A 13642-nucleotide genomic window follows, 5' to 3' on the forward strand; every position below is an offset into this window, starting at 1 on the left:
TCCTTAAAAATCCATAATTCTATTTCCCACCCTGGCTCTCATTTTACCCAAGGACACTTCATATTTCATCATTCTTATTATTGAAGTTCTCTGTACTTTGTCGCCCTTGTTTCTTGTTTCTGCTTCTTTAAAATTTGCCTGCTTCTCTTTTCTCTTATTTCTTTTTTCCCATTTGTTTTTCTATGCTTCTCAGCTTAGAAGTCAGTATACAACCACAGCCGGTCACTAGTTTCAACTCATCAGATGCAATCTTCCTGATTTTGGCTCTTTACAGGTGGTTTTGTGGCTGTTCCTTGTCATATTTTTACATGCTCTTCAAGGTTATTATTTGTGCCAGCAGGTCAAAGTTGCCAGGTGTCTTATAGTAGAGTAATTAAAGGATTGATATGCACGCAAATATGGATATAAATATAATTACAGGTACACAGACACTAATAAGTAGAAATTCATACCATTAGAGCCCTACACACATACACACCCATGTGCATTCACAAATTTCAAGCAGAAAGACTTGAGTGAAGATGGGCTAGACATATTACAGAAGTCATAACAAAACAAGTTAATAGAAAATGGTGTTTCTATGTCTTGGTGGCTTTCTCTAGTTCTGAGGCAGCATATCACGGGTACAGCAGAGATTTGAGCCTTAGTATAAACTAGGAAATCCCAAACACTTTGCCTTTTTCAGTCCTTGCTGGTGTGACGGTACCATAAACACCATCTTACTTGTATTATGAATCCTGACATGTTTCCATTATCAGTTTACTTTGTGGAAATAGAATTATTTTCTTAAAGTTCACAGCTTAATATTTCTAACCAAAAATTTAGAGATATTTGCTTTGATATGGAATACTGTATTTCTAGTTAAGAAGCGATATCAAGCTGTGGTAAGTTAGTTATCCTTTCACTGCCATTTTTCACATTCCAAGCTATTTGGTGACATAATGAAGGCAGTCTTCCAGCCAATCTAGTCCAGGAAGACCCACAGACATCTCAGTCATTGTTTACTCAACACTGTACCTCCAGTTGGTAATGTTTTCACTGACACATACACACCCGCCCATTTCATTTTTTAATGAGGACATCATACCCACAGAGATTTGCCAGGAGGCTAGCTGTGTAATATACACATTACCCACACTGTAAACAGAGCTCACTTCTGCCATGCCAAGTAGGTACGACTTACCCAGCTAAGGGAACTGAGACCCTATGAGACTGTGCAACTTGCCTAAGAAAGACTAGCTAAGAGTGGAAGTCTTTCTAACCCAAAGCCATCTCTATGTGTTACAGCTTACTGTTTTCCTCTTTTCTTTGCTAGTGGTAGCCTGGGGGACCAAGACTGATGAGGATAGATAAGAAATATGATATTTAACGTGATTGCTTCATATGATCTGTTCTCATGAGATCCCTAGGGGAACTGACTAATGACAACCACACATGACCCCCTGTGCCCAGATGGCAAAAAGCAGTCTCTGTTCTCCACGAGAATGAAATAAAATGCACTGCAAAAGGCATGGCACTGGCTAAACAGGGCATAAAACCTTACACAAGTCAGCTACCTGCATGTGTCAAATCTCCCTCTAAAGAGCCTTAAAAAGGAGGCAGGAATTCAGACGTCCTGGATTATAAATATAACAATACTTAAATGGCAGGGTTGATCTGGTGACAGGTGTCTGTGTGTGTATGTGTCTCTCTCTCAACAAGCACCTCACTGAACTCATTCATTCATTCAATGTTAAGTAACACAGGGTAACTATTCAGTGCAATCACTTACCCTCAGTGTGGGGAATACAGGAGAGGACAACAAGGGCAGAGTTCCTGAGCTAAATGGAGCTTATGCTGTAGTGTTGGAGACAGATAAATAAGCAAGCAATTTTTAAAAGTATGATAGCTAGTAAGTGATGTGTGCTATAAAAGGTTGACAGAATGGTGAAGGAGCAAGAGGGGAGGGACAGCCTGACTGTCAGCTGGGCTAGTTGTTTCACCTCACAAGCTCAGTCCTTAACTTTCCTCGAGGAAACAGAGGTAGCAGGTGATGCTAAGACTCTCCAAACCTAGTACTCTGAGTTGTCTCTTTTGGCTCTGTTTCTTGGAACCACCTTCATTCAAGGAGGAATGATTATAGTGGTCAATATTTATTGAGTGCCTATGATTTGCCAGCCTGCTGTTATATATGCATTAACTCAGTTAATCTTCACAACAACCACAAGAAGCAGTATAATCCCATTTTCCAGATGTAAAACTTAGGCTTAACGAGGTTAAAACAAGGACCAGTGTCACACAACTCAAAGCCTGGAAATCAGGATTCAAAACCAGGTCATCTGGTTCCAAAGCTCACACGCTTCATCAACACATTACCTGCACCCCCTTAAACGAAGGCATCAATGCAGGATTTTCCATTTCCTCGTGTTTTTAAAGCATCACCTTCTGAATATGTATCCACCTCATCAATGTGGCAGGGAACAACAACAACAAGCTCCTAACAAACAGAGACAATACCAACTTTGGAGGCCAGTAGTGGTTTTGGAGTAACCGATAATGCAAATAATGCTTCCATCAAGATTGAGTGCCTCTGAGCAACAGGAATACTGGTTAAACCCCAGTGCTGTGGGTCCCTGCCCCTGGAAAACATTGCAAGAAGAGAAACCATTTCTGTACACCTGGGCATTGCCTAGGTAACATGTAAGCCTTATGCTAAATCAGATGCAAATTATTTTTATTACTAGGTAACAGGACCATACAATATCCAATAACAACAGAAATGCTTCTGCTTCACAGAAACACACACCCTTACACAAACACGCAAATGCAGCCTCAATCTAAAATTGTCATGACAGAAAAGATGACAATTATTCTCAGAGGTTCAAACTCTAAGAATAAAATAAGACACATGCATTTTGGCTTAATGAAAGCTTAGTATAAAGGCAAAAGAACTGCACAAAGATAGAGAAAAGTCATAAAGCTCTAGAGAGTGAGTAAGCCTCTGTGACTCTTTTTTTCCTTTATCTTTAGGTAGAAGTGAACAACCCAACCCAATGTGACTACTTCAAAAGGTTGTTGTTATGGATCAGAGACGAGTATGAGTCCTAGGAAAACTGCAAAGCATTGTGTGAGCATTTCTCAAATACTTTTCCACTGACTCTTAAGATCCTACAAAATGGCAGTGCGTGTTCTGTGGGGAAATTATGGGTTCCACAATCCTCCCATCCACTCAAAAAAAAAGTAGGAAATCCTGCATACCTTATATGCTTCGTTGAGCTTCACAGGACCTATTTGCATATTAAAGTCATTCAGTGTTTTCAAAATTTATGGTCATGAGCTCCTTTTAATGTACAACGCCGTATATTGTTTTCTTTTGAGTTTAGTGTTCTCCAGAACACAATTTTGGGTAAAAAGAAAATGGGCTGTGCAATTAGACAATGGTACTATTGATCCAGGGTCACCTAGAAGTGACAGAATCCTAAAGATCCCTTGGCTTCATAGCCTACATATACTATCACTATCCCCATTACATGAAGTGAGCAGTATCAGCACTAGATTCCCCTTTAATATACAGACAGCACTTGGTACCAAATTATAACAATCCCCATGACAGTTGTCATAGTAACAATGGCTAACATGTCCTGAGGGTCCACCATGTGCCAGACACTGTTCTAAGTGTGCACGTGAACGAGCTCATGGAAATGCTGAGCTATCAGGCCAGACACCTAAAGGGTGACATTACTTCCGCTGCTGAGAGCACCCCATTCTCTCCCTCTCTCATATCCACTGACTAGGAACTCAGCAGCAGACAGTGTGTCTGTGAAAATTCTTTTCTTATTTTTGTTGATGGCCACACTTTCCATGAGTCATCTTGATTCATTAGATCCTCAATATCCTAATGGTGAAAAAGGCCCCTGGCAGAGAATGGCTGGCACCCAAACAACTCAGAGAGCTGGCTTTGCCTCCTGGGCTTTATTGCCACACACGTGGTTCCCTCTGACAGCCTGCACCCAGCTCAGCCAAACTGCCATCTGGGGTGCAGATCATGAGTCTGCTGTGCTAGACAACTGGCATTTGAGGCTGACAGAGCAGGAGCAACATGCAGGCAGATCTTGGTGCATTCTAAGTCCAATGCTGGTGCTCCATGTTACACACCAGCTAGACCTGAATACGCAGATGGCCAGAAAGTCCCCAGTAATGCATGTCGGGCTCTGATTGCCTCATCTTCTCACCCACACACACAGATGCATGGGAACCAGCATTTTCACAAGCTGCTGCCTGGTGCTCATTCTTCCTGAGATGAAACAGACAAGGTGTAACTGGGCTCAAAATCATTTTCATTTTTAAACAGCAGAAAGCTGAAAGCTTCCTTCAAATAGGGCAGAGAGCTATGACCCTTGTACTCTTCTTGAAAGTTTCTTCCAAGAATCTAAGGACATGACCAGCATTCCTGGCAAATATTGTGATACCCCATTACAGACAATCATGAAGCTTCTGATTCACCAATAAGAAGACACAGCTTGTGAGATGAGATCACAGAATGGGTTACTTTGATTTGTCCCACTCAGTTGTCCCCAGTCATGACTTGGTAAGAATATGGATGCTACACACAGCAGCAAAATGACAGGTGAAGCCATAAGAGTCTTAGTGTTGGAATCATCCCAAATATAAGGCCTTGTTAAGCCAAAGTCCAACCAAATCTGCTAATTAGCTTGTTCAGCTCCATGACATTGAACCATAGTAGGTACAGAAGAGGAGGAAAATGAATACAAACATTTGTTAACTGATTTTATCCCTCTACTGATTCTGAGAGGTAGATTTAATCACCACTATTTTACAGAGGAAACTGAGGCTCAGAAAGGCAGAGCAGAACTTGCATTTTTATCTAGATCTTTTTGTCTCTGGATCTGTGAAGCTCTTGCCCTCCAATCCTCCAACTCTCATATCACATGGCCTCTCTAACACAATTCATTCACTTTCTCAATAAAACTGTATTTGGCAAATTGCAAGCAATGTTAGAAGAAACCTTAGAATTAAGGCCGGGTGTCACAGGTGGGGTTAAGCCATTTTCACCAAACATTATCTACAAGGAAAAGACTAAAGCAAAATACCAGAACAAAACAATAACAAAAGCAAAGCAGTACCTATTAGCTGGTCCACAAAAAGAGGGTGGCATGCGCACATTTAAAAATAGAGAAGATATATCTGGTAACAGCATCCTGAAGTCTGACAGTTCCATTTTTCCTCTTACACAACCTACACGCTCACTCACCTCACCATCTACCTACTCTGTTCCCTGCAGCTCCCAGCTTCTGACACCAACCTGCCTGTCTGCTCACTTACACCTCAACCACATACCACTCAACCTAAACACTCAAGCCTGCTGTAGACGCACCTCCGTGCATACGTGTCCGTGAGCCTATGTAACTGTGGTATCTGCATGGCTAGATAAGGTAACTCGACTTATAAAATGGCTACTATATTAGGTTCCTAGCACTGCCCTAAGAAAGCAAAGAAGCCATAAAGCTCTGGATAGTGAGTAAGCCTCTCTGACTCTTCTTTATCTTTAGGTAGAAGTGAACAGCCCGATATGACCACCCCAAAAGGTTGTTGTTATGGATCAGAGATGATGAGTATGAGTCCTAGGAAAACTGCAAACATTGTGTGAGCATTTCTCAAATACTTTTCCACTGAATACTAAGATCCCACTCAATGGCAATGGGTTTTCTGTGGGGAACCCAAACTGGGTAGCTTAAAACAACAGAAATGTATTCTCTCACACTCCTAGAGGCTAGAAGTCCGAAATCAAGGTTTCAACAAGGTTGAACACCCTTTTGAAGGCTTGGAGGGAGAATGAATTTCATGCCTGTCTCTTAGCTTCTGAGGAGAGCCACGATCCTCGGAGGGCCTTGGCTTGCAGCTGCCTCACTCTAATTCCTGCCCCTATCACTACATGGCCTTCTTCTCTGTGTGTGTATCTCTGTGTGTCTTTTTTTTTTTTTTTTTTGAGACGGAGTTTCGCTCTTTTTGCCCAGGCTGGAGTGCAATGGCGTGATCTCGGCTTACCGCAACCTCCGCCTCCTGGGTTCAAGCGATTCTCCTGCCTCAGCCTCCTGTAATGCCACCGGGATTACAGGCATGCGTCACTACCCCGGCTAATTTTCTATTTTTAGTAGAGATGGGGTTTCTCCGTGTTAGTCAGGCTGGTCTTGAACTCCCGACCTCAGGTGATCCACCTGCCTCGGCCTCCCAAAGTGCTGGGATTACAGGCATGAGCCACCGCGCCCAGCGTGTGTCTTCTCTTACAAGGGCACATGTCATGCTGGATTAGGACCCACACTACTCCAGTATGAACTCATCCTAATTAATTACATCTGCAACAACCCTATGTCCAAATCAAGTTACATTCTGAGGTACTGAAGTCCTGAGGCGTCAGGACTTCGACATATCTTTTGGAGTACACTATTGAGCCCATCACAGCCACTACACACCAGGTGTGAGAACCAGGCCACGGTTTTTGGTCCTGACACTCTGTTTCTGAAGTGGATCACTGTCTCTCTACCCTGACAGTGAAGAGAATCACCTGTAGATCTGGTTGTTTGTTTTTGACATCAGGCTGAGTCCCACTCCCTAGAGATCCTGATGTGGTACATCCAGAATGGGAACCAACACTTTAAAGGTAAGATTAAAAGGTAAAATGGCATAATTGACTATAATGCTCATCCAGAAATAAGAATCACTGTGGTCTATCTCAGTAGCAATACTTTAAATCAGGAAACTGAGGCAAAAAAAGGCAAAGTGATATGTCCCAACTTTACTCAGTACATAAATGGAACAGCAGGTTTTCAAACCCAGGTCAGTCCACACAAAGTCTATTTCCTTCTGACCACCCATGCTACCCATCTGTGCCTATTCAGGTCTTGTGACCACCGTGGGTGTATAATTTGCATATCAATGTAGGCAAGTTTCTTTCAAGTCTGAGTAGGTGCACACTGGTATGGACTCCAGGGATTACTACTGGAGGGGTGAGCTCCTTTAGATACAAATATTTGGCTAAACATGTTTGTATAGCCTAGCCCCAGAGCATGAGAACAGTTTCTATCTGGCTGTGCCCACTAAACGGTGAGGCACTGGGTCCTCAACCCAGCTCACAAACACCAACAGAACAAATGAATGAATAAATGAATAAATGTACATAAAAATAAATGTCACCAAACGACAGTGATTCTGGCTGTAATTTTATTTCAGGTTTCCGGTGCCCATAATCAGGTTGGGAAACAGTGATCTTTCTACTTCAATTTCATTACTTTTGCATCCTTTTATTTTATCTAGACCAGAAAAAGAAACAGTTGCTAATTTGGGAACTGTTGCCAATTTGGGAACAAATTTAATTCCATTACGTATCTGCTCACAGGTATTCTACAGTATTAAATGTTGCCTCCAGAGAGCTGTAGAACAGGAAAGGTCATGTGGTTTAGGTTAAGCCCTGAAGCTTGGGAACAAACTCTCCTACAGCTGTTCTAGGGTTTTGGAAGTCACTGCCTGGCTTTCAGTACCCTCTAATATCAGCCCCCAAATATCAATCCACATGGCGGCAGGAGGTCCCGGCTTTGCAGGACAGTTTTAGTTTTACATAGATGCCCTAATGTCCCATAAGCTAGGGTGATGCAGTTCTGGTTTATCCCTAATGTTACGGCATCATTATTAACAGCAGCCACTTTCACCCTCAAAAGTGTCTTGGTTTAGACAATGTATTATATAGTCATGCTTCCTAAGCCAACCAGTATTTATAATATGCACTCCAAGTTTTGTTTCAAAAAACCTAACTCCATTCTTATTTCCATTTTTCTCTGACACATGCTCATGCACGGCTCATGATTGCCACCTCACTTGTACAGAGCTTGCCCCACCCCTGAGTTTGCTCACGTTCCTCTTCCCTGCCCGAAATGTTCTCCTTCTTCAAACTCACTTATGTAAATCTTTCCCATCTTTCAAAACTGAGCTCGAACCCCATTTCCATGAAGCTGCCTCTGTCTGCTTCAACCCACACTGACTTCTTCCTTCTCTTAACTTCTACTTGTGACATTTGCTTTGCTAAAATAGGGAAGGAGTGAAAGGCACATCATAGATGATGGATTCACTCCTCCCCTGAGCACTCTGCCTGTACTTTGTTTAGCAGCCTGCAGGTAGTACCTGGTTATGGTAATTTAGTCCCAGCCCCAACAGGTAGGCTTTCTTCAAAGGTGGTTCATTAAAAGAAATTAGAATATAAATACATGATCTGCTTATGCATACTTTTTTCCCAAAAAAAGACTGTTGTTCTAAGAAAACTGCAAACAGAGCATTTAAACTAAAGACTCGCCTGGAGATCTCTGTGACCTCTTGCCCAAAGCAGCTGAGAGTCCCCAACCACAGCATCCTTGAAACATGGCCACCCACGTTATCCACAAACACACATCCCACCAGTCAATCTCTCCAGGCACCTTGTTCGCTTGCTGGGAAGCTCAGGCTGACAAAGTTCTTTCTTATCACACGGTATTTCTCAAAGTTAGGTTTGCGACCCATCTGCATCAGAATTATTTGAAGTGCTTGTTAAAATCACAGACTCCCAGCCAGGTGTGGTAGCTCACGCCTGTAATCCCAGCAATTTGGGAGGCCGAGGCGGGTGGATCCCCTGAGGTCAGGAGTTTGAGACCAGCCTGGTCAACCTGGTGAAACCCCGTCTCTACTAAAACTACAAAAATCAGCTGGGTGTGGTGACTTGCACCTGTAACCCCAGCTACTCAGGAGGCTGAGGCAGGAGAGTTTCTTGAACCCGGGAGGTGGAAGTTGCAGTGAGCCGAGATCACACCACTGCACTCCAGCCTGGGCAGCCGAGCAATACTACATCCAAAAAAAAAAATCGGAGACTCCCAAGTCCAACTCCAAGCATACTGAATCAGCATTTAGAGCAAAGAGGGAAACAGGAGCGTGCATTGTTAGGTTTCCCAGGTAATGTTTGTTTATTGTTATAAAGTTAGAGTCGGTGGATTCTACCTCTATGACTTTTCCATTTCTAACAACAGATAGCAAGTCACTTCTCTTTTCTTCAAATTAACTCTTCAAATACTGGAAGACATCTCTCTGCCTTTGCTCCTAATACTCAGCTGTAGCCCATGTAATCTAACATTTCTTTACAACAAGCTTCCATCCCCTAAACCAACTTGGGCACCCCACTCTGGGTCCTCTGCTGCTTGCCAATGTCTCTCTCAAAATGGGATGCCCAGAGATGACATGTGCCTCACAGTGCGAGGTGGGGAGAGAGACTGAGAGGATTTTCAGTGCTTCCAGTACACACTGCCAATTTTGTGAAGGACAGTGTATCTACTTACACTCCTGGCAGCTGATGATGAGCCTGCGCATTTCAGCCTAAACCAACCAGCAGCAACTATTACCATTTTATAAATCTTTGCTAATTTAATAGGCACATGAAGTTGACTCCTGAGTTGTTTTAATTGAGATGCCTTTGTATTCTTCAGATATCTATTGGCAATTGGTAGTTCTTTTGTAAATTTCCTGTCCTTGTCCTTTCTGGGTTTTTTCTTTTTTTGCCTTTAATTCATTAGGTCAGTTGCTGAGCCAAGTAAGCCCTTTCTATGTATCATCTCACCAAACCCTCAAAACAGTGTTTCCCCCACTTTATAGGTAAAGAAACTGAGCTTCAAGAAACTTACAGCAGTTAGGTCTTCAGCTTCCTCACTGATTTATTCCTTCATTTAATCAACATTTTTTTGGAGGAGAGTTCTTCATCTTTCAGACGTTTTGTAATATGAGTTAATAGGGCCAAGTACCTGGTATGAAATTATGAGGAAGCTTCAGAAGGAAACTGGGAACGTTCTCAACTCTGTTTCTTCCTACTTCTACCTAAAATTTCCTTTATTCTCTTTGTTGCTTTTCCTGGCCTAAAGGTATTAGTGAACAAGTAATAATCATTCAGTGGATAGCAATGCTATTTACTGATACAAAGTTTAAAGAGGATATATGTATCTGTTCATATGTTTGTCAAGAGAGGTAGCCATCCCCTAAAAAGTAACAGAAAGGGATTAAAGGGAGCAATTTGGAAGTAAGGGATGACTCTGTATAAAATCATAGTCCATCAGTAGAAATTTTTCAAAAGTATATATGTAAGTAATACTGGCTTTCATTTTTTCCATTTTATATTATCTTACATCCCAGGACCAGTGTTTAAGCAATTAACCAAGACACTAATGTTAATTCATTATTTACAGCATTTTAGTCCAAACAGCTGAGCTTCTCATGGATTTCGTTAATTCAATCCAATTCCATGCAATTATACTTTAATTAAAAATACATATGCATAAAGTTGAAATCCTGATATTTAAGTCAATTAAATTTACAACAAAATTAGAAGAGAAGCAAATGATTAATTAAAGGTCTACAAACAAAAATAAATTAATAAAAAAGAATTTAATCCTACTCTCTGTTTTAGAAGGTAGCCAAGGCCCAAAGGTCATGAGTTCTCAATGTCACACACTGAGCAGTAACATTGAGATTCAGCTCCAGGTTTCCCGACTTCCAATCCAGAGCCTGTTCATCTGGGTCTTTCCCTGACATTGATTCCCAACTTCACTTAAACAGGCCCTGTTCTCCCCAGAACTCTCAAAACTCTCCAAATGAAATTTATAAACAAGGAGTTAAAACAGCTAAAGCAAAAAAAAAGGTCTTGGTTCTGGGACTTTGTGCTTTTAGGCAGCCTGGTTAAAATCGTTGGGGGCTATACATATCCTTCTATAAGCTTTGATGGAAACTCGATTTATTCCATATTAGTTATTAACAAACACATATTCATTTGCAATTTCAAGGCCCTACATCTTGCTGCAAATATTTCTTTCACATAATAAACAAATTTTTTTTAAAAAAGAAAAAAGCATTCTATAAATTCTGGTGCTAATTTCCCCAAATAAGAAGGAATACATCTTTTCTTTCTTCTTTACTATCCTAAGCTTCCCATTACTGTCTGTTTGGACCAATCATTTAAAACTACACACAAACTTTAAGTTCAATTTCTCAACACTATGGTTTTGATATCTCCACAATGCACCACCTGGCAACCACACTTACTTCACAACATGAAGAGAATTTTAACCCTCTAAATAGATTGTTCTAAATAGGGACACAAAGCAAATTTTAAACAACAAAAGTTAACTCCAATTGACCTGACTGTTGATTGTTTATATTATTTCTAGAATTGTATCCTCCAGAACTTAGTCTGGATTATTTGTTAGCCTACACCCATTCCCAGCACAGGTGTTTCCCTCTCTTTCCACCTTCACCCACCAGTGAAGCCCCCACTGTGGCCACTTCCCTACAGACAGAGCCCCTTCCTCCACACACAGGCCTTGGCCCCACACCAACAACTCCTCCATAAGGAGACACTACCTCATACACATTTACCCTCTGCCCCCCAACCAACACACAACAACCTACCCTGGGCATCATTATAAAGTAACACGTGACACCAAGGCCTGGCCTGCATAAGTGAACCCTAAAACCATTACAAGCAACAACCCGAAAGCCATGTTAACTTGAGAAACTCTCTGCAAACCTTGAAAACATCCGGAAAGTTTTCCATCTCACAAGGACAGGCTCGTTCAAACCTCCCCTTGGAAATTTAGGCAAGGTGACCCCTCTATTCATTCAGATCCACAGGCCTTCCCCCAGCAAGACGGAGCGCACACTCACTGCAAATCTGACTTGGCAGTTCTCCTCTCCAAGGTAGCAGAGGTCTCCCGAGACATTGGTCTCCAGCCACAGGTGTTCTCCATTCACTGCATTCTCCTGCAAGGAAAAGACCCACCTGACATCAATTTTTTTTTTCCAGGGATAAGGAAAACTATTTCAAATTTAGATTTGGGATACAAGAAAGTTAGTGAAACCAAGGAGTCTAAACATTTCTCATTTGACCACTAAAAGTACTGCTAGAGTTGATTCTACCGAAATTCTAAAAAGGGAGAAAGGTGTTTGGAAAAACTTTGAGCTATAACTAAAATAAACATTAGGTTTATAGCTGCTTTATCCATGGAGGTGGTCATTTTTGAAACATATTCAACACATGAGGAAAAAACACCTCTAAATAGTTCGATGTCAAACCTTATTCACCAGGCCCACCACTGCAAATGTCATGACAACTGAGACTAAAATTATATTAAAATTTGACTTTGCTTAGTGAATAAGCTTAACAAATTAGCTAAAAAGGAGGATGGTAGCATTAAAGTATTTTAAGTAAAGACAGTTTGAAAACACAGTTATACCAGTAATAGGTAAATTATATTTCTAAGGGCAGGGGCTTCTTAAAACTAAGTCCCTGTGTACTCAAAGCGTAATACGTTTCTGCTAATTCACATCTTACTAATTCAGTAAGGTCTTCACCCAATTACTTCTCAATTTTTCAAACTAAATGTTATTGCTTCTAAAAATATTCATATACTTTGGATGGGGAACAGAGCTGCTAGAATGTATGACCTGATGAGCAACAATCCTATTTTCCAGAAACGTGTAGTGCAGTACTGGGGAAAGGGGGAAGCAAACTGTTTTTTTTTTTTTTAATCATATGATGAATAGAATTCCATATTCCTTCTTATGGGACTCTACCTTGGAAATTATAGATTTATATATTAATTGTATATTTTGCTCATTTGCTTAAAAGGAGCTCTGAGCTGTTACGGAAAGTATTGTATTAGATTAACCATAAAGAAACAAGACTAAGTCTCCATGGCTTACAGGAAAATTACTCTTGTTTTTATCTTATTCATCAGATGTACATGGGCATGTAATTATTTTTTATGGGGGATACTATGGACTAAACTGTGTCTCCTCAAAAATCACATGTTGGCCAGACACGGTGGCTCACACCTGTAATCCCAGCACTTTGGGAGGCCGAGGTGGGCAGAACACTTGAAGTCAGGAGTTTGAGACCAGCCTGGCCAACATGGTGAAACCTCATCTCAACTAAAAAAATACAAAAATTAGCTGGGTGTGGTGGTGTGCGCCTGTTAATCCCAGCTATTCAGGAGGCTGAGGCAGGAGAATCACTTGAACCTGGGAGGTGGAGGCTGCAGTGAGCCAAGATCATGCCACTGCACTCCAGCCTGGGCGAAGAGTGAGACTCCATCTCAAAAAAAAAAAAAAAAAAAAAAAATTCCAATGTTGAATCCCTCACCTTCAATGTGATAGAATGTGGAGATGAGACTTTGGGAAGTAATGAGTTCATGGAGGTGGAGCCCTCATAATGGGATTAGTGTCCTTATAGAAGAGACACATGGGAGATTCCCCACATGCACACACCAAGGAAAAAGCCATGTGAGCACACAGCAAGAAAGCAGCTGTCTGCAAGTGAGGAAGAGGACTCTACCCAGGACTGGAATCTGCCAGCACCTTGACCTTGGACTTCCCAGCCACCAGAACTGTGGGAAATGAAGTCTGTTGTTTAAGCTAATAAGTCTGCCATTTTGTTATAGCAGCCTGAGCAGATGACTTCAATAAGAAATTCTATAGAATAATCATGTAATGAAAACCCATCTTATACATGAGCCACTTTTATTATAACCTACGCCAGCAGTGTCCACACGATAGCCCTTTGAATCTCAAAGCTTAGTACAGCAAA

The 13642-nt window shown here is 41.4% G+C and overlaps 1 protein-coding gene across 9 annotated transcripts in view; it reads right to left on the bottom strand.

Moving 5' to 3' along the window:
• Positions 1-13642, bottom strand: part of DGKI (diacylglycerol kinase iota) — a 470612-nt gene that overhangs the window by 290568 nt on the left and 166402 nt on the right. For all 9 annotated transcript variants that reach the window (XM_063708791.1, XM_055347199.2, XM_031013291.3 and 6 more), the window contains one exon: positions 11722-11817. Coding sequence is in view for 8 of the 9 variants with exons in the window: in XM_055347199.2 (XP_055203174.1) it covers positions 11722-11817 (96 nt within the window). In the remaining variant the exon portion in view is untranslated. The remainder of the gene's footprint in view (positions 1-11721; positions 11818-13642) is intronic.

The sequence above is a fragment of the Gorilla gorilla genome, chromosome 6, assembly GCF_029281585.2.
Source record: "Gorilla gorilla gorilla isolate KB3781 chromosome 6, NHGRI_mGorGor1-v2.1_pri, whole genome shotgun sequence".
NCBI lineage: Eukaryota > Metazoa > Chordata > Mammalia > Primates > Hominidae > Gorilla > Gorilla gorilla.